At 35.7% G+C, this 23,476-nt stretch overlaps 1 protein-coding gene across 10 annotated transcripts in view; it reads right to left on the bottom strand.

Moving 5' to 3' along the window:
- PRKG1 (protein kinase cGMP-dependent 1) overlaps nucleotides 1-23,476 on the bottom strand; it is a 1,291,606-nt gene that overhangs the window by 147,541 nt on the left and 1,120,589 nt on the right. For 9 of the 10 annotated variants that reach the window (XM_001162783.7, XM_054660122.2, XM_016919732.4 and 6 more), the window contains one exon: nucleotides 6,345-6,410. In XM_001162783.7, coding sequence (XP_001162783.1) covers nucleotides 6,345-6,410 — 66 coding nt within the window. Of the gene's footprint in view, nucleotides 1-6,344; nucleotides 6,411-11,710; nucleotides 12,204-23,476 lie in introns of those variants that run through there. The other variant, XM_009458474.5, reaches the window with a different exon arrangement.

Below are 23,476 nucleotides of genomic sequence, written 5' to 3'. Positions count from 1 at the left end.
ATGGAGAAAAACTGGAGCAGGACAACTATGGATAGCCCTCCACTTTCTAATATTGTTTAAGTCAGGGGTCAAGAAATTATGGCCAACAGGCCAAATTCTGTCAGCTGCTTATTTTTGGTATGGCCATGAGATAAGAATGATTTTTACATGTTTTAATGATGAGAACTGAATCAAATGCTGAATAATACTTCTTGACATAAGAAAATGATATAAATTCAAATGTCAATGTCCATAAATAAAGCTTTATTGAAACACATCTGTCTTCATTCATTTACATATCATCTTTAGTTACTTTTGCACTGCAAAGACAGAGTTGAGTAGCTGCAACAAAGGTAATTTGTCTCATGAGCCTAAAATATTTACTATCTGGCTCTTTACGGAAAAAGTTTGCCAACCCCTTGTTTGAGTCATGTAGTTCTATAATAGAGTCATGCCTGGAGACCCCACTCAGAAGATAAAACTCCCACACTTAATGCAACCTACCAGGCAGTTTAGTGATCACCTATTCTACCTTGAGTATGCACCTTGGTGAGCCTTACCCCCCAATCCCAAGTTGCTTATCAGAAACACCAATAGCACCTCCCTGAGAAGAGTTACATAAATACTATTTTCTCCACATATTTCTATCCTGTTTGGCACTCTGGGTTCCAATGGCCATGCAGGTTCCTGCATGGCTGGTTCACTGTGTGATCTTCCTACCCCAGAGCATGGATTCAGTATTTCTGTTTCTTTGCCCCTGGAACTTGGAGTTGAATATCTGAATAAACGCAGTAACAGGAAATGGAGGAAGGCACAAACTCACCGTAAGCAATGCGGCTGGGAGGAGATTGAGATAGAGACCAGCATCAGAAGCTGTATCCTTGGGGACTGATGCTGTTGTGGCTAAAGAGTTACAAACGAGTTCTAAACAGAGGCTACATGTGGAAGGCACTGAGGTTTTCCTACTAGTACTGGTAAAGGAACAAAAAACCATTCTAATACAGACACCAATTTGTCTTTAATTGAGCTGGTTCTATATATATATTCAGTTTTCAAACCTATTTTGAATTTGTGTCTTGTTCATCTCAGAATCCCAGTACCTGACACAGGAATCAGACATTCCTTGTTATCTTTCTCTATGAATAAATATAAAAATTGCCTAGTCTAGCTCTAATGCCAAATCTATTAAAACATACCCAGTTTTAATACTTAGGCTCCAGTCTGGGTGTCAAGGAATAGTCTTTAGTTTGCCAACTCCAGTGACGTTTTTCTCTGTGTCTAATCTTCTTCAGTAATATATTTGCTACTTTATTATTTATGGACCTTGGGATCAACCTTGGTCTTATGAGTTGCTCCCCAATTATGGCGAGAGTCTTGGTACATTTTTAAATATATGGCATGAATATATCAGGTGACTATAGTTTGGGGAGGTCAAAAACTTGAAACATGGTAACCCAGACTTCCCTGATATCTAGAGATATCTCAGTTTCAGAGATTGCTACTTGCAATGCCCTACAATCTTATGCTTGATATTTCCTCCTAATTTCATCATTTTTATGCTCTATCACACTGCATTTACTCTGGGCTAGTTCTTGATCTCTACTTCCTAGACTGTCCCAATAACAAAACTGGCCCCATGGTATGAGAAAACATCACAGAGTGTCACTGATGGTATGGACATCATCAGCCATGTGTGCTCTATAAATCATTCTTAGTGTCTTCTAGGGTCCCACAAGGGCCTCAAGAATCACCTGGAGTGATTCTGAGGGAAAGAATGAAGACCACTGGATCCTTTAGGAGTCTTACTCCCATGACAAACAAAAAAGTTCCTCTGTTTTCTTTCTAATTGATTTTATTTAAACAATGGGCCTGGTAAAGCAAAAGCATGAAAACAATTGATAATAGGACATTATATTTTAGCTTGACATTATCAGAGGTGAAAGGAAAGATAATTAATGGCCAGTAGGGCCCATGAACTGACCAACAAAAATGGACAATAGTCCTGGTTTTTGCCAGATGTCTCTTCCTTACTTGCTGGATTAAAGAAGGATCTAGAATGTCCTAGGAGTAGGGGGCAATCAGACAACTGGGGCAGAAGAGGAGTGGGAGAGACATGCAGGGATCTCAGACGAGTGCTATTTACCATCCAGCATGAAAATGTTTCCATTTTCATAACCAGTATGGCTGTATCTCAGAGGCAACACAGTGAATCAGGGATAGAGTTAGGACTCTGATAATTTAAATCTTAATTTCCTGGGGAAAAATATACAACTCGTTAAGGTTTACTAATAATTATAAGTTGCTGTCTTTGAACAATTGTCAAAATGATCCTCAATGTGTCAAAAAATCAATTATCTTAATAGAACTTTTAGTTTAAACAGCTTCCCATAACGGTGAATAAGCAGACATTGCATAACAGATTACAGAATACAAAAGTATACAGTCAGCCTTCCGTATTCATGCATTCTGTATCTGTGGATTCAACTAACTGTAGATCAAAAAGATTTAGCTGAAAAAGACATTGGTTACACCTTTACTGAATATGCATAGAATTTTTTTCTTGTAATTTCCTAAACAATATAGTATAACAAGTTTTTACATAGCATTTAGATTTTATTAGGTATTGTAAGTAACCTAGATATATTTTAAAGTACAGGGAAGACATGCATAGGTTATACGCAAATATTATGCCATTTTATATGAGGGACTTCAGCATCTGTGGATTTTGGTATTCAAAGGGGGTCCTTGAACCAATCCCCCGTGGATACTAAAGAATGACTGTACTTAGTTTTATATTTATTTCTTTTCACAGATTCCAAAATAAGAGGTACCAAAGGTACTTAATTGTTTTTTATATATTTAAGAAATTTATTAATGGATGGTTCTCTTAGACTAATATTCTTTTTATACAATATTCATAAATTTTGACATCACTGCAGGTACTTATTAAGATAATAAGTAGACTACAAAAAACCAATATTTAGAGAATGCCTTTGAGGACACCATGTATCTGTTTATCATCTTTTGGTTTGTCAATGACATGCATGATTAGTTACAATAATGTTCTTTTGCTCTCCCTCTGGAGTGATAGAGCATAATCACTGGCTTACGGAACATGGTACCTCACTTGTAAATTTGTGAAGGAAGCTACTTTTGTTGACAGTGCTAATGTCTGCCATCTGCTTGCATGAGATGAAGCCCTGGTGCTCTTCTAATTGGCCATAAATTAGATATCAGCAGCAGGCTTTTGACAGGATCCTTCAGTTACAGTTTCATTTTTTAAAAAATAAAGCTGTGAATTCAACATTTGGTCAGAAGCCCAATTTCTCTGCTAAGAGTATACAAAGGCACTTTTTGAATTCTTAGACTCAAGCTGATTTTTCTGTATTTGTGCTTAAGGTAGACCTCTCTCAAGGTTTCTTCTCTGTATATAACCCTGAAGATAAACCAATGCTGAGTAGAGAGAAACACAGCTAAATCCAAGGGAATCCTATGCCTTCTGTAAGAAGAGGAAGGGCATATTTATTTAGTGCTTACTTCATGTATTGTGCTGTGCATGGACATTTACCTATGTTAAATCATTTGATTTTCAAATCAATTTTATAATTTTGATAATGTTATCCAATTTTTCAGACAGGAAAACTGAGACTCAGAATTTAAGTAATTTACCCATATTCTTGTAAAATGGTGCAGTCAAGATTCAAGTATTGAGCTTTGACCACATCCATTCACTTGTCAGTGTACACTGTATATGCCTAGGTTTGGATAAGGAGAGAAAATTAGGATTAGGGAAAAACCTTAGTCTCATTCCTCCCCTCACTAGATTTCCTTGCTTCATGCTTTAAAAGAGGCAAGATTAAGTCCATCTAAGTTCCCACAACTATCCTTATCTACATCCTGGCATTTCTCTACAAATTTTCTACCTTGCCTCTTTTTCACTTTTCAGAAAATCAAAAATACATATATATGTGCTCTCCAAGAACCTTTCCTCATTTGCCCACTATTTTCTCCCCTGGGGTCCCATTTATCAAATATCACCTTTAGTATTTCATTTGCTCCAACTTCCTGGATACTTGTATACTGTAAGCTCAGTGTTCTCACTTCCTTTTTACCTAGTCACACTTTGTAATCTGGATTCCATTCTTAACATTTTAATAAAACTGTTTTCTCCCAGGTTACTAAGCCTATTGCCCTTTTCTCTATCTGCATGCCTCTCAGCTTGTAACACTGTGATTATCTCTTTTCTCATGAAATATCCTCTTGCTTTCTGAAGTCTCCTACACTGCTCTGGTTTCTAACATCTCATTATTCTTCACTGGTTTTACTTTCCCTAATGCTTAAATGAAAGGATTTCCCCAAATCTAGCCTTGGCTCTTTAATCTTCTTCTCGATTCTTTCATGCAATTCTGTCCTGTCTCATAGCTTCAGCTGCTAACCACATGTAGGCAATTCTAAAGTTAATTTTAAGTTAATTCTAACAAGAGTTTCTGTCCCACATTTCCTGTCTCCTACAGGCCATCCATTCTTGAGTGTTCGATATTGTATGTTCAATGCATTACATTCTTAGTAGAATGTCATTGTACCTACCAAACTGATTTTTCTACTTTCCTTTTACATCTCTTCTATCCCAACTACATCCCTAATTTCTCCCTCGCTCTTCACATTCAGTAAGACGTGAAACCTTCTGGTTTTACCTCTTCATTTCTTATGGGTTCCTCCTACACATGGTCTCATAATCACCAACTGAATTTAGACTGCTAACCAAATATTTTGTCTCTAACCTCTCCCTCTAATTCGTTTTACACTGAATTCTCAGATTAGTCTATTAAATCCATTGTTATAGTGATAACTTTTTGCTGCATAAAATGGTCTGAACTGCCCTTATCCCAACATTCAATTTTCTCAGTGAACCAGTGCCAGCATGCTTGTGAACTTGTTACAGCACCTCCACCAACTACCTTTACACAGTCTCACTTTAGCCAGTTTAAATGGCTGATAGCTTTCCCATGAGTAACTCTTACACTAGTCACCATATTTATATTGCTTTTCCTATACTTCCACATCCACTTAACACTTTTTAACACCTCCCCGACTCTTCTCAAAAGTACTCACTCTCTTTTCTGAATTCCCTTAAAATTTTATTCTGAACTCATTTTTTTTGCCTTGTATCATGGTTATTTTTGTATATGCCACATCTCTATTAGACGCTAACTCCTAAAACCAGCATCTGTGCTGCTCCTTTGAATCTTCTTCCAGGACAATGCTTTGCACATGGGAGATTCTCAGTAAAATGTGAGTTGAATGGAAGAGCAAATTGGTAATTATTGTTTTTGGGAACCAGACAAAATATAACAATTTCAGAAATATCCATGGATATTGCTACCATTCTGCAACTGTGTCTCTGCTCTGGTTCTAGTGATCCAGCATAGAAGGGCCTCTCAAAGTGAGATTTGTAAATCAGGTAGAATTTCTCTCCATCCGGAGTCCTCTGAGCTCGGCATCCAGCTCCATCATTCTAGGCTAATCATACCTGGCTCCTCAGGTTCATTCTATGTGGTTACTCACTGCCTATTCCAGTTTGAATGGCTCCACTAAAATGGATGTTTTACAGTTATTCTTGGGTCATATACTTGGCTATTCTGATGAATTTATCCACATACATTACAAGGAAGAAAAGCCTGTTCGACTGCTTCCAGAAAGTACATACGCATTTTAACCATGCTCTTGGAGAATCAATAATCTGACATTTGCAGTTTAACTTATAAAGCATCCAGGTAATGAAAAGAGCAAGTCAGAACTGAGAGAAGAAACAGGGATAGACATTATCAGACAAATTTTTAATGGCCTTAAATATATGCCTATGTCTAGAACTGATTATTTCTTCAAAAGTTTCTTCCCTAAATGCTTCTATTATGGAAGTCTGGAGATAGGAGAATAGAGGGCATAACTAAAACTCTCAAAAAATAACCCATTTCTTAACAAAAATGGAATAATAATTCTAAAAATTTACAAAAATAACTAGCATTGGTTGAGTACCTCCTGAGTAAAAGACACTTGGACAAATGCTTTACTCATATGTTCTCATTAATCCTCAAAATATCTGTATGATATTTCATTACCCCAGTTTACAAATGAGCTGAGCTGAAGCTCACAGTGGTTAAGTACCTTGTTAAAGATCACAAAGCTAGAATGGCAGAGCCAGCCACTTTTAAGAATACGGAATGAGAAACAAATACAGAATTCGTTTAAAAATGAAAAGATATAAAACAAGTATTAATAGCTCCATAAAATGATGTCTAATTCCAAGAACTCATGTGTGTTGCTGATATGAGTGTGTAATTCACATAATAAAACAATGTACTTACTCTCTGTCAATCACAAGGCAGGTTACAGCTTCTGCAGCAATTACGTTTGCTGTTCTCACATCTTCCCTATGTAAAAAATAGAGACATTCAAATAAAATAACCTTTAATATCAAAGCACAGTGTCCATTGTGATTAATTCAGGAAAAAATTTACATTATATAAACTCTTCTGATTTATGCACCTCCAGGCTTAAGCTTTGTTTGTTTCAAAATTTTTTTTGAGGAATCATCTTACCCTTGTCATTAATCATACAAATCCTACAGTTACAATCCAGTAGTTACAATTTTCAAATTTGAAATTTCATTCACCCAAGTAGAACAAATTTGATATCATTCCCTTTGGGGAAATTAATAAAATAGTTGGATAATGATCAAGATAGTAACAAACATAAATATGTAAAAGTTTTTAAAGAATTTGAAGCTATACTTCTAGAAACTGAGTATCTGATCCATTTGTATATGAATTTATCATTATATCCTTGAGAACAATTGATCTGTTTAAATTATTTCCTTACTTTAAAGACCCTGTTTTTATGTAGCTAATGTTTTGGCAATTTATGGCACATAGTCATTCATCTATATCAGAGGTTATTGTTCTTCAAGAGCATTTGACAAATCTTAAGTCACACTGATAGAAACATGTAAATATTGTCTCTTTAGAAGCATTTAATTTGTTACTGCATTTGTATCTATCAGTCTCTTAAACCTTTGAAAATCTATCCTGGTATCTTATGTTTGATCCAATAGTTAAAGGTGGATTTGATAAATTAACATTCACAATTCATTTTCAGCTAGTTAAAAATTAATAGTATCAGTATCATGGTAACATGGTTAATGGGTACAAAAAAATAGAAAGAATGACTAAGACTTACTATTTGATAGTACAATATGATGACGATAGTCAATAATAACACAATTGTATATTTTTAAATAACTTAATGTAATTGAATTATTTGTAACTCAAAGGATAAATACTTGAGGGGGTGGATACCCCATTCTCCACAGTGTGCTTATTTTACATTGCATGCCTGTATCAAAACATCTCATGTACTCCCTACTATGTACACCTAAGTACACATAAAAATGTACACTTACTATGTACCCATGAGAATTTTAAAAAATAATTAAAAAATTACAAAATAAGCTATACTTGAAAATTTACTTTTTCCAAAAACAATAAAATTTCTAAGTTAATTAATAATATGTTTGAAATATATTAAAGAGATAGGTACATATGAAATAATATAGCATTAATAATACAGTCTATAAACCAAAAAACATCACATCTCTAATAACAGGCTCTTAAAGTTTTGAGAATAAAGATGTTCCCAGTGACTTTTTATACTTTTGAAACACACTACATTCTGAAATATATTTCCGAACTCTATTTTTCACTGATCTCTGTGTCTTTCACTGTTGCTATACCATGCTGTTTAGATTACAATCACTTTAAATTAACTATTTGTGTTTAATATTTGGCAAACCATGTTCTCCCTTACTAAAATCCTTTTTTCAGAAATAGCTTAATGATATTCTTAAGCATTTATTATTTTTGAGAAATTCCTTGATGATATTCTTAAGCATTTATTATTTCATATAGACTTTAAAATAATCTTCCACTTCTGAAACACCCACCTTGGGATTCTAGTAGAGTTGTATTATATTAATATTTATTCATTGATATCAAAGCAAGGAATTTCTGATGATATTACTTTTTCCATATAAGAACATGGCATGACTTTCTATTTGTTCAGATATAATTTCATATCTTTAAATACAATTTCATAATTTCTTTCACTTGGGTCCTGATATTTAAAAAATGTATTCCTATGTGTTGCATATTATGTTTTTCTTATGAGTAACTTTCCTTTTCATTTGTTTCTCACTGGTTGCCCTGTTTTTTAAAAAAGCCATCAATTATTGTACATATTTTAATCCACCCACCATACTACATCATCTTAACTCTAAAATTTTTGTTATAGTCTCGTTAACTCCCAGCACAATCCTCCCAGTGTCTCCCTCACATTCCCTGCCTTTTGGCCAAACTGGCCTCTTTTTTTTTTTTTTTTTTTTTTTTTTTTTGATGGAGTTTCGCTCTTGTCGCCCACTCTGGAGTGCAGTGGCACTCGGCTCACTGCAACCTCCGTCTCCCAGGTTCAAAGTAGCTAGGATTACAGGTGTCCACCACCACGCCTGGCTAATTTTTGTATTTTTAGCAGAGATGGGGTTTCACCATGTTAGCCAGGCTGGTCTCGAACTCCTGACCTCAGGGGATCCACCCGCCTCAGCCTCCCAAAGTGCTGAGATTACAAGCGTGAGCCACCGCGCCCAGCCACTGGCCTCCTTTTAATACACATCATCGCCCTCCTGCCACGAGTTCTTAACATGCTTTCCATAGGCCTAGGAAGATCCTCTCTAACTTTTGCTTAGTTCACCCCTTCTTATCTCTTCAATCCCAGCCTACGTACCTCTTCTTCAGGGATGCCATCTTGAATTGACCAGGTTGGGTTTCCTATGCATCTGTTCTCGTAGCCCTACATACCTCTCCATCCAAGCATGTATCACCATTTGTAATTTATATTAATACATGTATTTATGTAGTCATTTGTTTAATGACTCTGTCTTCCTTCCACTAAACCCTATGAGGGCAGGGACCACAGCTGGCTTTGCTCCCCGTTTCATCCCAAATGCCTCACACATACAAGATGCTTAGTGTTTAAAGCAGTTATGGCACAGACATCCATCATACTTCTGAACTCTGGGGTAGGAAGGCAGAGCTCAGGCTTTGGAGTTGCACTATTCTGGTGTTAAACCCACCTCCATTCCCTCCATTCACAAGTGAGAGCCTCAATTTCCTCATCTGTAAAATGGGAATACGAGTAGCCACTCACTATGTGGTATTAAGTGAGATTATCAAAGGTAAGTTCAACATAGTGCCTGGCCCAGCTGAACTGTGTTCTGCTGTTTATTATTTCTAATTCTTTTCATCCCCAACACCTTCATGGTTGTCTCTGTGGAGGCTCTATCTGGTGTTTTGTAAAACACTCCTATTCAGAAACACAGTGGGGATTTTCTTTCTGCTCCATAGATGTAAGCAATGTATTTTCAATTCGTTATCACTTTCACAGTGGGAATTTTTGGTGAAATGAACATAATGGGCAAGAAACTTCTGTAGTGCTCATTGGGTTCTTCATAAATTATGTGAATGACTTATTTCTTAGTTGTTCATGGCAGCATAAGTTACTACCAATTGCTGCCAGCCAAAAACAAATAAATGAACAACAATAATAAACAAACTACCATCACAAAATAGAAAATATAATACTAAATTTAGCTTTTCCTGAAATATATTTCCATTTGACTATTAAGAAAGTGCCCACATCCTTTAAAAATATAATAAATACAAAACAGTGCTTCATTTTGAAGATATCTTCTGTGCATATAGATTTTTAAAAATGTATTCATCACAAATCTATAATATTTCAGAATTTCATCATATTATCTGGCCTAAATTGGATACACTTTTAAAGTTGAATGCAATTTCCATGCAACAAAAAGAAGATGCATTGGTATTTTTAAATGTAGATTGGGGAAAATATCAAAGATCAGAAGAGTGACATAGTTAACAGAAATAGAAAATTTTATTTTAAAAAGGAAAATAAGTATGGCCTAAAGCCAGGTGTAGTACCTAGTAAAGTGACATATATTAAAACTGGAAAGAAGCATCACATTGGGGGGAAAAACCAACATATTAAACAAGAAATCATAATATTTGCCATTTATTGAGCATATAGTACATGTCGGGAACAACATTAAACACTTCATACAAATATCATTTGTTGCACATAACAAAGGGTGGTGCTCTGAGAATAGAGGTTAGGGAATGCACCCAAAGTCAGATATAGCTAGTGAGTTACAGTTCTGGAATTTGAACACAGATCTGGCTGTCCCTAAAGTCATGTTCTTTCCACAACAGTAGGCTGCTTATGTGCTTTGCTATCAGATTTAAACTCAACATTCATTAAAATGTTGAATAACCTTTGAGCAGTAAGTATTCACTCTTCTCTGTCCATCATTATGAAAATTATATTTACTTGTTAATAGAACCAGCACTAATAGAGTTATGGGTTTCCAATTGTAAAACTAATATGAAAGGGTCATTTTGATTTTAAAATTGTTAGAATTCCCATCCATAGCTATGTCCTAGCCTGCTATATTGCTTTGTAATAATGTTGCCTAACAATAGAGAATTATTCAAAGCCAAGCTCATTCAATGGCAAACTCATGTTGCCATGACAGTGTCATTTTATTTCTATTATTAAGGTGCTTTTAGCTCTCTAAGAGGGTGTCTGTAAATTCTGTTCTTGTGCACTCAAAGCCTGCTAGAGATAGAGACAAAATACTATCTGACTTAGTATTAACATATATATTAATCCTTGACATTAGTATATGACATGTATTAATCTCTCATTTTAGGAGTGATAGTAGAAATTTCTAACTTCTAAAGAGAGAATGTCAATGATAGAAGCTGACAACACTGTGATTTACTATGTATGTTTATATCTTTTATGGGTCCAAGGACCATGGTAAAGCAAATATCACTTGAATTTAAAGATGTAATATTACATATTCATATAATACAAAGGTCTTAATAAATCTGGGTTATTAAACGTATTTTTATCAGTAGATGTTATGATACTGGTTTCACACAGAACATCTACCAAGTTAGCGGGCATTTCACGTCAGAGTGGTTTAGAAGCAGGAAAAGGAAAGAGAGGAGAAAAGCATTATTTTTTTAAAAACTGAACTTACTTTCATTTGTACTTTTTTACAGATCAGGGTATTTAATAATTTCTAATAGAAGAATACAAGACATTTTGGTAAAATATTGAACACAAGAGAACTTTATAACTAGGATTATAATGTTCAATTTATTTAATTAAAAACTTTTACCAAACACACATTACCTCTGAACATTCAGCACACTAGACTTGCTTTTTTATAATAAATAAATGTATATCTAGCCACATAACAGTCCACATCCAACATGCAAATTGTCTCTAAAAATAAAATCTCATGCTTATCTAGTTCTGTGCCTCTGTATTAGTTGATTTCGGTGTGACGGTTAATGAATACTTTAAAAAGCACTACTGCAAAAAGTAGCTACTGTTGGGCAGATTAACAGGTATTTTTACAAAATTGCTACTGATTAATTAGTAATTACAGTCAAAGCTATGCAGTTTAGTAGTGGCCTCTTTTTAAGCCACTTCTAACATTTTCAGATGTGTTAGAAATTCCTTTCAGTGAAACAATAGAGCATGAAAAATATCCCAAAATATTTGCAAATATAGGTTTCTGTGCACTGACTCTGATATTCTTTGAACTTCATCACTGGAATCTTCATCATCGCTGTATCCCAAAGTGGCGTCACTGTCAGTATCTGAATAATCCATACAGGGAATTTACATTGGCTCTTCTGGTTCTAAACCAATTCTCTTGTGTCTCATGGCTATGAGAGAACTCTAGGGTTCATTGATACCTCAGGGGAACAAACACAGAATGTATGAGGCCAAAGCAGAACATAGTTGATACAAAGTAGCTGTCAGAGTAGGGGCTCTCCCTTTTCAGCTCTGGAGCAACATGACTGCTGTCCACAGAATCCCAGCACTCTCTCAGTGCCAGCCTTCATGGAAACTTGACACTATTCCAATTGCTTATGAGCTTACAGCAATCCTGGGGTCAGAGCTCTTTACTCTCTGTCATGTGCAGCAGTTTAATGTCCCCAGTTAAGTTTAGTTAACACAGCACAAAGCAAATTCTTTTCATCTCAAAATCAAAAGCAATCTTACTACAAGGGGTAGGATAATCAAAATTGATAGGAAATGACAAGCATCAAAGAACCACAAAAAATGAAATAAATTAATTATAAACAAGAATTGTAGAGTTGGTGGTAAATCTGACTATGCTTTTTTGGAAATTGGATCCCTTGGCAGATAAATGTGCTTTAAGAAAAAGTCATATCAGGTCAATCACTAATTCCACTTTCCACTAAGTCCTGAAACTCTTCCACCATGATTTATACCTCCAACACTGTAATAAAACCCACAACCTAAGTGAACAATCAGCTAATACATGCAAATAATTATATACCTTCTAATCATGCTTGCACAGAGTAATCAACCAATAAATGTTAGTGACAATCATCATGATCATGGTCATCATCACGATCATCATCACTTTAGGACCCTCTGACATGGGGAAGCATGTGACCCCTTTTTATATACTTTGTCTCTAGTAGGCCCCTTCCCTAAGTTTCTATATAATAAATTAATCTCCCAATTATTTTCTGACACCACCTTCTCAATTTGTTTTGTTGACATTTCATCCCTAACCCATAGATGATAGGTGTTTTCCCAAAATTCTGTTTTGGGCTTTCTTTTTGCTAGCCCTGCTTTCTCTCATTGAGGAAAACTCACATAACACTATGACGTCAACTATTAGTTTTACATGAGTGACTTGCAAATCTTCATTTCTAACTTTTACCTCTCTCCTGCTACACACTCCTATCTGGAAGTCCCATTGCAACCTGCGATTCAAACCTAACTCATTTTCTCCTAACCTCAAAACCACTGTTTTCCTTGGGTTCCCTATCATGGTAAATGGCATCAGCATTATTGCACTCACCTAGGCTCAAAAGATTGGATTCATTTTTTAACTCTTCCCCATCTCTCTTGTGTATATTTGGTCATATTGGTTCTATCTCTGTCTATCTCTCACATTCATCCTTCCCTCACATTCCCACAGGTATGGATCTACTGTGGGCCACCACTATCTCTGCCCCGCACCACTGATCTGGCCTCCTAAGTGATCCCCTCGCCTCTACACTCTCCCCCTTCTAATCCTTATCTCACTCTGCCATACATTTTCAAATGTAAATCTAGTCATGTCAACTTTTTGCACAAGAACTTTTAAGGAAAACAAGAAAAATGTCAATGTTTTCATGTGTAGTTAGAGGTCCTCCAACTATCTGATCTATCACCTTTCCAGGCACTATACTGATGACCCTCTGCTGCACTGGTGACAGATAACTGTTTCCTCAAAATATGACCGCTGTAAATTCTGTCCATGCCTGTGCACATGCAGCTGACTCTTCTAAGAACCTTCTATTTCAGTTCATCCATAAAACTTCCATTATCCTTCAGTAGCATTTTTAAAGGATAAGAACAATTTTTACACATAAGAAATATTTCTACAGAGCTGTGTTTGGCGGCACACACTTGTAATCCCAACTACATGAAAGGCTGAGACGGGAAGATCACTGGAGCCCAAGAGTCTAAGACCAGCCTGGGCAATGTAGCAACACCCCACCTCTACAAAGAAAGAAAGAAAAAGAAGTATTTTTGCATATTAATTACAAAAAAAGGGGGAAAATAAAAAGTACTATAACACCATCTACCAGGAGATAACTAAGATTAACATCTTGGTGAATAGCCTTACAAACCCTTTATTCTTCTTACCTCTTTTTATTTATTAAATTAGAAAATCCACCTTTATTATGAAGTACTTATATGTCCCATGAATATAATAGTAATAAACCAGCAATTATTTTAACAAATATTTGCCAAAGGTTAATATATTTTGTATGCCTGACCTTGCAGTCTAGTGGAGACAGATATCAAATTAGTACACAAACATACCCAGTAGCCCTCCCCTGCCCAACCACCACCTCCCCTCACCATTATCCACAGTTTCACTCAGTTACCCTAGGCTTCAGGTACCTGCGGTCAACTTCAGTCCAAAAATATTAAATGGAAAATTCCAGAAACAAGTCATATGTTTTAAATTGCACACCATTCTAAGTAGCTTAATTAAGCTTTACTCTGTCATGCTTCCTCACACCCTGGACTTGAATCCTGCCTTTGTCCAGTGTGTCCATGCTGTATATGCTCCCCAACCATTAGCCACTTAGTAGCAATCTCAGTTACCAGATCAACTGTCACATCACTGTCCCAAAGTGCAAGAGTAGTGATGCTGGCAATTCTGATATGCCAAAGAAAAGCCTTAAAGTGCTTCTTTCATGAAAGGTGAAAGTTACTGACTTGATAAGAAAGAAAATAGGTCATATGGTGAGGTTGCTAAGATCTATGATGAAAACATATCTTCTATCTGTGAAATTGTGAAGAAGGAAAAATACATTTGTGTTAGTTTTGCTGTTGCATTCAAACTGCAAAAGTTATGGCCACAGTGCATGGTAAGTGCTTAGTTAAGATAGAAAAGGCATTACATTTGTGGGTGGAAGACACAAACAGAAACGTGTTCCAATTGAGGGCAATCGGGTTCCATATGATCATCTGTTTCTGGTATCCACCAGAGGTCTTGGGATATATATTCCCTGCAGATAAGTGAGGGCTACTCTAATGGAAACATTGATCAAATAGCATGCAATCAGATAACTAATAGGGAGGATCTCATTCAGCAATTAGGACAGACAACTTTTGTAAGGACATTAGAAATTAAGACCCAAAGGTGGAGTTTGGGTCCTTAAGATAAACAGTCAGGAGATGTGTGTTACAGGAAGCATGCATAGTCATGCACCACACAATGACATTTTGGTCAACAAACAGACCACATATGCAACAATAGTCCCATGATTCTAATGGAGCTGAAAGACTCCTTTCATCTAGTAATATCATAGCCCTAAACAAACCTACTGTGCTGCCAAGTATATGTAAGTATAGCACATATGATTATGTACCTTGCATAGTACCTGATAACGATAATAAATGACTGTGTTACTGGTTTAAGTATTTACTACATTATGCTTTTTATTGTTATTTTAGAGTGTACTCCTACTTACTAAAAAAAAGAAAAGGGCTTAATATAAAAGAGCCTCAGGCTAGTCTTTCAGGAGGTATTCCAGAAAAAGGCATTGTTATAGAAGATGACAGCTCCATGTGCGTTATTGCCCCTGAAGACCTTCCAAGGGGACAAGATGTGGAGGTGGAAGACAGTGATATTGACGATCTTGACCCTGTGTAGACCTACACTACTGTGAATGTTTGTGTCTTCATTTTTAACAAAAAAACTTCGAAAAGTAAAAAATAAAATAAATTAAAAATAGAAAAAATCTTATAGAATATGTAAAGAAGAAACTATTTCTATACAGCTGTATGAATTGTTTGTGTTTTAGAAATTATTAGAAAAGAAATTAAAAAGTTTATAAAGTAAAAAATTACAATAAGCTAAAGTTAATTTATTATTGAAGAAAGAAAACTATTCTTATAAATTTGGTGTAGACTAAGTGTCCAGTGTTTCTAGTGTCTACAGTGGTGCACAGTAATTTCCTAGGTCTTCACATTCACTCATCACTCACTCATTGACTCACCCACAGCAACTTATAGTCCTGCAAGATTCATTCATGGTAAGTGCCCTATTTGGGTGTACCATTTTTAATCTTTCATGGTATATTTTTGCTTTACCTTTTCTATGTTTAGATATATTTAGATACACAAATACTACTGTTACAACTGCCTGCAGTATTCAGTACAGTCACATGCTGTACAGGTTTCTAGCCTAGGAGCAATAGGCTATACCATGGAGCTTAGGTATATAGTAGGCTATACAACCTAGGTTTGTGTGAGTAGACTCTACGATGCTAGCATAATGAAACTGCCTAAAGATGCATTTCTCAGAATGTGTCCCTATCCTTAAATAACACCATTTAAATTGCACACCATTCTAAGTAGCTTAATTAAGTCTTACTCTGTCCTGCTTCCTCACGCCATGGACTTGACCCCTCCCTTTGTCCAGTGTGTCCATGCTGTAGATGCTCCTCACCCATTAGCCACTTAGTAGCCATCTCAGTTATCAGATCAACTGTCACAACATATAGAACATATACAATAGCTTGAATTAGGAAAGAGCTTATTGTAACACAAGCAAAGTTGGAATTCAGAGATTGAGTAAAAGAAAAGAAGGCAGAGACCATAGAAGACAGAGAAGAAAACAGGGCCACATCATTCAGTGTCTGGAGGTAGTTCTAAGGATTTATTTATTTTTTTTAAGATTCACTTTCTTTTCCTTTACCATGTTAACTAAAATCTCTAAAATTAGTTAGAGAGCTTAAACTCAAGTAGAGGAAACAATTTGTAGCCATGATAGAATGAAGTTTTAAGAAAATTGAATTCGTAATTTTGGAGTACCTATACTGATGGCCTTTTCACATATTGAAGTAAATGTTATTGCTACAGCCATTTATAAGGAATTCATATATTAAAGAACAATTTCTTCTAAACAGAAAATATGATCTCTGTCCTTAAAAATCCTACAATGTAAAATAAAGGAGCAATGAAAAATGCGTAAAAGTCAATGTATTATTAAGAATATATATCAACTTGTGATAAACATAGACTTGAGTTTAAAGCAGATCCTCTTTCTGGAGTTTACCCAAGGCAGTCTCTGGTTTCTTATCAATAATATGGACTCATAACATGACCCGAAAGAGACTGATTCTCTAGGCAGAAAAATTATAAGTGCCGTCCAAAAACCAACTCCAAGGTTTATTCTTCCTGGTCATGTGATTGGATATTTCCATTCATTATATGAATTCACTTCCTGAGAGACTGCATATCCTCTTCGATCTATATCCACGGAAGAACACAATAACTAAATAGAGAATGAAGAAGTTGGAAGAATTCAATTTTCACATTTTTTTCATTACTTCTGCTGTGTTGATAGCATAATGAATTTTTTATCTGACATACAAACTTCACTTTCTATGGCATTCTTCAGTGACAAAGAATGTAGCCATTTATTAGATTGAGCCAAATAAAATTGTTTGTGCAGGTTAAAAACAGCCAAATATTGACAGTTTTCTATGGTTCAACCTAATATACAGAATTAATGAAAGAGAAAGGGGAAGAAAAAGTAATTGCAGTGGGATATATATTGCTATTTTTTTCTGTTGTGTTTCCTTTGTGTTATTAGTGGAACTGAGAATCGACAGTAACCTGTACATCTTCCATATTCCATATTTGAATGAATTAATTCCCCTAAATGTTAAAACATGACTGGTGGCTTTTGTTCTTTCTATCTAGTCATTACAGATAATATTCTTTACATTCCATTATAACTGGCATAAGACATTCTGAAGAATTCTGAATCCTAGTTTCTTTCTTGTTAGGGTACAAATGGTATTTACTCTGTACTTTTGCTTCAAATATTAAACTGTTTGGCAAAGCCTTACAAATTTAAAGACTGTCACCCCAGGGAGAATTTACAGATAGAAGGATGAGCTTATGGTTCTCTGTTATTATTTTATTAGTAGATTCCTCTTATATCTATTCTTCTTCTCTGAGCCATATTTTATAAAATAATATGAATTAACATAAATCTGGTGGTTTTCAGACATTGATACATGTAATTTTGTAAGGTAATAGGTGAAAGATAAGTTTGAATTTGAGTAAAAGATATAAATAGAATAATTATTCGATAGGTGTGTTATGGTTTGAACGTATCCCCCAGAATTTATGTCTTGGAAACTTAATCACTAATGCAACAGTGTTGAGAAGAGGGACCATTAAGAGGTAATTAGGTCAATTAGGGCTTTGCCCTCATGAATGGATTAATGTCATTATGTCAGGAGTGAGTATGCTATTGAAAGTGTGAGTTTGTAATAGAAGTGTGTTTGGCTCCCTCTTGCACTCTCTTGCACGTGTGCACACGCTTTCTTGCCCTTCTATGTTTTGCCTTCCACCATGGAATGATGCATCAAGAAGACCCTCACCAGATGTGAGCCCCTCAACCTTGGACTTCCCAGTGTCTCAAAGTATAACAAGTTAATCTCTGTTCTTTACAATTTCCCCAACTTCGGGTATCCTTATAGCTGCACAAAATTGCTTAAAATAGGAAATTGGTACCAAGGAGTTGGGCTATTGCTAAAACAAATATCTGAAAACGTGGAAGTAGCTTTGGAATGAAATAATGACTAAAGGCTGAAAGAATTTCAAGCAGCAACCCAGGAAAAAAATCGAGACTGCTGTGAACAGAGTGTTAAGGGAAATTCTGGTGAGGGCTCAGAAGACAGGAGCTGTAGGGAGAAACTAAATCTTCTTAGAGATTACTTAATTGGTCATGATTAAAATGTTGGTAGAAATATGGTCACTAAAGGCAATTCTGATGAAGTTTCAGAGGGAAATGACGAATAAGGTATTGGAAATGGGAGTAGAGGCCAGCTTTATTATAAAGTGGCAAAGAACCTGGCTGAATTATGTCCACGCCCTAGGGCTTTATTAAAGATGAAATTTAAGAGTGATGAACTAAAATATCTGGCAGAAGAAATAGCTAAGCAGCAAAGGATTCGAGATGCTACATGGCCTCTTTTAGCTGCTTACAGTAAAATTAGAGAGAAGAGAAATGATTTTAAGATGGAATTAATAATTAAAACAGAAGCAGAATAGAAAGATTTGGAAAACTCTCAGACTGGCCATGTAAACAATAACAAAGCATGCTTAGGAGAGAATACTAACCGTGTGGTCAAGCAACTGTTTGCTAAAAATAGTAATATGGATGGAAGGAAGATAGATCCTATTCATCAAGAATATGGGACAAAGATCATCTAGGCATTTCAGATATGTTCAAGACTGCCCCTCCAATCACAGGCCCAGAGCAGGACCTTGACGGCAAGGTTTCCAGAGAGATGCTCTAAAGGCCTCATGATTTGTTGTCCTACACCACCTCCAGGGCAGGACACCTCTGTTTCTTCATCCCAATGCAGCACTCCTGGGCCACCCCAGGAGTAAATATGGCTTAAGTGGGCCTAGGTGCAGCTTGGGCTGCTTGGTCTGCCACTTTGGAGGGCAAAAGCAGTGGGCCTTGGCAGTGTCCACATATAACTAACTCTGAAAGTGCACACAGTTTGCAAGTTATGGGGCCACGGTAGCCTCCACCAAGATTTCACGAGATGTCGTGGACAGCCTGGGGCCCAGGCAGAAACTTGTCACAGAGGCAGAATCACCACAGAGAGCCACTGCTAGGGCAATGCCTAGTGGAGCCATAGCAGTGGGGCTGCATCTGTGACGCCATAACCATAGAGCTGCCAGAGTGCAATGTAAGCCTTGGAAAGTTTCAGGCACAGACTGACAGGGCGGACTAAAGCCAGCAAAGACACAGGGGCGGGGCTGCCTGAGGTCTGGGGAGCCCAACTCCTGTCCCAGTGTGCACAGAAGATGGAACATGGAGTCAAAGAAGATTGTTCCAAAGATTTAATGTTGTTTGCCCCACTGGGTTTTGGGCTTACTTGGGATCAGTTACCCCTTTCTTCTTGCCTATTTTTCCCTTTTGGAATGAAAATATCTATCTTATGCCTGCCCCACCATTGTATTTTGGAGATAGATAAACTGTCTTGATTTCACAGGCTCACAGCTGGAGAGAATTTGTCTCAAAATGAATCATGCCTTGAGTCTCATCCATATCTGATTCGGATGAGACTTTGGGATTCGGAGTTTTGAGTTGATGCTGAACTAGTTAAAACTTTGGGGGCTATTGGGATGGAATGAATGTATGTTGAATGTGAGAAGGTTGTAAATTTGGAGAGGCATGCACAGAATTTGATGGTTTGAATGTATCCCCCAAAATTCATGTGTTGGCAGCTTAATCTCCAGTGCAACAGTATTGAGTGGTGGGATCTTTAAGAGGTGATTTGGTCATGAAAGTTCTGCCCTCATGAATGAATTAATGTCCTTACTGAGGGAGTGAGTTTGTTATTGCTGGAGTGAGTTTGTTATAAAAGCAAGTTCAGCGTGCTCTCTCTCTGTCTTTGTCTCTCTCCCTCTTTCTCTCTCTGTCTCTGTCTCCCTCTCTCTGTCTCTCTGCCTCTGTCTCTCTCTCCGTCTCTCTGTCTCACTTTCCCTCTCTGTCTCTCTCTGTCTCTGTCTCTCTATCTCTGTCTCGCTCTTTCCCTCTCTTTCTCTATCTCTCTCTGTGTCTCTCTCTCGTGCCTGTGCTCTCTTCCCTTTCCACCTTCTGCCTTCTGCCATTGGATAACACAGCAAAAAGGCTCTCAAAAGATATGGGGCCACAACCTTAGGTTTTTCAACTTCCAACTGTAAAAAATAAATTTCTGTTCTTTATAAATACCTGGTCTGTGGTATTCACTTATAGCAGCACAAAACAGATCAAGACAGGACAAGACAGGTTGTGTCATGGGTTATGAGTACTTTAGAGAATAAAGTAATGCATTAGTCTTTCCTTTATTTTTCATGGTACTCTTCATTCACAGGGCTGAAAAATATTTATTCGCTTTTTTCCTATTTTGAAAGTAGAGTAAGAGAAGGCATACTGGAATGACTGGATTGATAAACTAGTAAACCTCAACTGATACAAATTTGAAAAATGTTAAGTTGCATGGTCACATATTTCAAAGGATTTTTACCGAAAATACCTCAAAACTGGACTGTGTTCTCTCATCAGAATTCTAGACAACATGTCAGGAGAATGTCTCCTTTTTATTATTCTATTGGGTCTTCAATGCTCTTGAGATGATTCATCTTGAATCCAAGGATACTTCTTTAGATAGAATAGTAATTATAAACCTGTAATTGTGATCTACTGTCTGAGAATATAAGTAGTGTATTATGGAATATGTAGATTTTCATAATAATACTTTATATAGGTGATTAAAATGTATTTTCACATAGAAATCAAGCACGATCACTTTAAATAATAGATTCTCACAATAAAAAGTCAAGAAAATGTAATAAATGTGTATAAAACCATATATCATAGATGAAAATTAAAATTGAGATTTTAAGTCGTTATTTTAAGGAAAAGAAATATGCAAAATTATAGTATAAAGTTAAATTGGAAAAATGTTTTTTGGTACATGCTCATCACATATTTCATATTTCATCTTAACTGAATGAAGAGCTAGCTTGCTAAGCAAAAATTTTTAGTGACTTTATCATTTAGTGCATCTACCATGGTATAATTTTACCATGAGTCACAGTTAAATATTAACTGTGACTCAAAAACAGAGGAAACAACTGTAAAGAAAAGAAATTCATATCCAATTCAAAAGAAAAGTACTAAAAGCCAAACTTCTGTATACAGTCAAAACTTAAATAGCATTAATTTAGGGAAAAAAAAAAAGCAAACATGGCATTTGAATTATTAAACATATCAATTTTTACCAAAAATTGTGACATATTAAACTTGCCTTACCGGCTCAGCACCTATCATAGAGATACACTGTATAAGCATTTTAAAGGTCTTAAAATATTGTATATATATAAAATATAAACACATATATGTACATTGAAATGGTCCTAAATATTTCTCTATATAGATATCTATGCACTAAAAGTTTCCTTAAGTATTTATAGCTTAAATATCTAAATATCCAAAAGCTAAATTTATTTGATTTTAAAGAGTTTCTACAAGGTGATAATAATATAAAGAAGAATACCCCGATTAAAAAGTAAGAAAAAGACATGAACAGTCAGTTCACAGACAAGGAAAGAGAAACATCCTTTAAACAGAGAAAATATGAACTATCTCACACACAGTAAGAGAAATGCAAAAGCATGTGAAAATAATGCCGGTATAAATACAATCTAGTATTACCTTTGTAGAGACAATTCAGCATAATTTATTTAAGTATTTTCTTGTAATTTTTAATCTTACATATGTACTTATACTTTTGGGAAATAACATTAAAAGCATATTACTATAGTGTTGTGTATAGGAAGATTGGAAATAACCTAAATACCTATCAATGTAGTATTGATTAAATACATTTTTTGTACAATAATAAAAGGAAATATTTTAAAACCATTGAAAATAACTAAAAAACCCCTATATGTATACGATCTCCTACCTTAAGTGAAAAGGCCATGGTATAGAACCATGTGTATGTATTTTATCATTTTTGTAAAACACATATGCACACACACACAAAATGCATGGTATTTTTCTGCATGCATTAGAAAAAATAATTACATTCAAGGAAGTGAATGTGTGATTAAAAGACAGAGGAAGAAGGGATAATTATTATTGCAGCTTTTAAATTTTATATTATATATTCGAATTACATGCATAAAATAAATATTCTATTTTTTAATAAAAGATATACAAAATAATAGAAATTAACTCTCACAAGTAATTTCTGAGTAGAGAGGCTGCTGAGGTCTTATTCTTTCTGAAGGGCTGTGTGTTGACTGTGTGGTTATTAGCTGCTGCTCATTCTTGGGTCATCCCTCAACCCTCACACCAAAACCATCCCCAGCTATCAGGTCTAGAGGTAATTTATGCTGGCCCAGTCTAATTACACTGAAGAGATACCAGTTTAGCAGGTAGATCAAGTAAAACATGTTTAACACAGTATCCTCCAGTGTCACTTACAGCATTGCCTTGTGCCCCAGTTTCTTTGGCAGCATTCATAGGAACTGGATGATAAACTAAGGAAGATATTTTTTCAGCAGGGACATCTTAACACCCTTCATAACTCTTAGAGTGGCATTTTGGATCTCTTAAAAGATTAAGCTACCAATCATACACACACACACACACACACACACACACAGATATTTCACATAGATATCCATGCATGCATATAATAATACCTATATTTAATCTTACTTTGAGATTCTCTTTCTAATATTCCCACTAGCAATTGGGAAACAGATTTTCTCTTCATGATGATGCAGAATTTAATCACATAAGGTGCATTAACCACTATACTAACTCACAGGATATCTTTACAATGAGAGAGTAGAACATAGTGGTTAGAAAAGCAGGCTGAAGAGTTACTCTATATTGCTTAAAATACCAAATGTGCCACTAATCAGCTGTGTGACCTAGGGTCAGATACCTAAGTTCTCTGCCTATCAGTTTTCTTTAAAAAAAAAAATGAGGAAAATAATGGTATTTGACAGGGCTAATTTTGTGAAGAATAAGAAAGTAAATACATGAAAATAACCTGGATCACTGTCTGACATACTGAAGCCCTCAGTGAACATTAGACAGTGTTATTATTTCATTATTATTACATCATGTCTAATCCCAATAGATTCTTGTTCACTCCCGTTTACTGTTAATAAACCATCATGAGTGTCACACTGCTTTATTGATTTGGAA

Source organism: Pan troglodytes, chromosome 8 (assembly GCF_028858775.2).
Source record: "Pan troglodytes isolate AG18354 chromosome 8, NHGRI_mPanTro3-v2.0_pri, whole genome shotgun sequence".
Classification (NCBI taxonomy): Eukaryota; Metazoa; Chordata; class Mammalia; order Primates; family Hominidae; genus Pan; species Pan troglodytes.
This window is presented reverse-complemented; position numbering and strand designations above follow the sequence as displayed.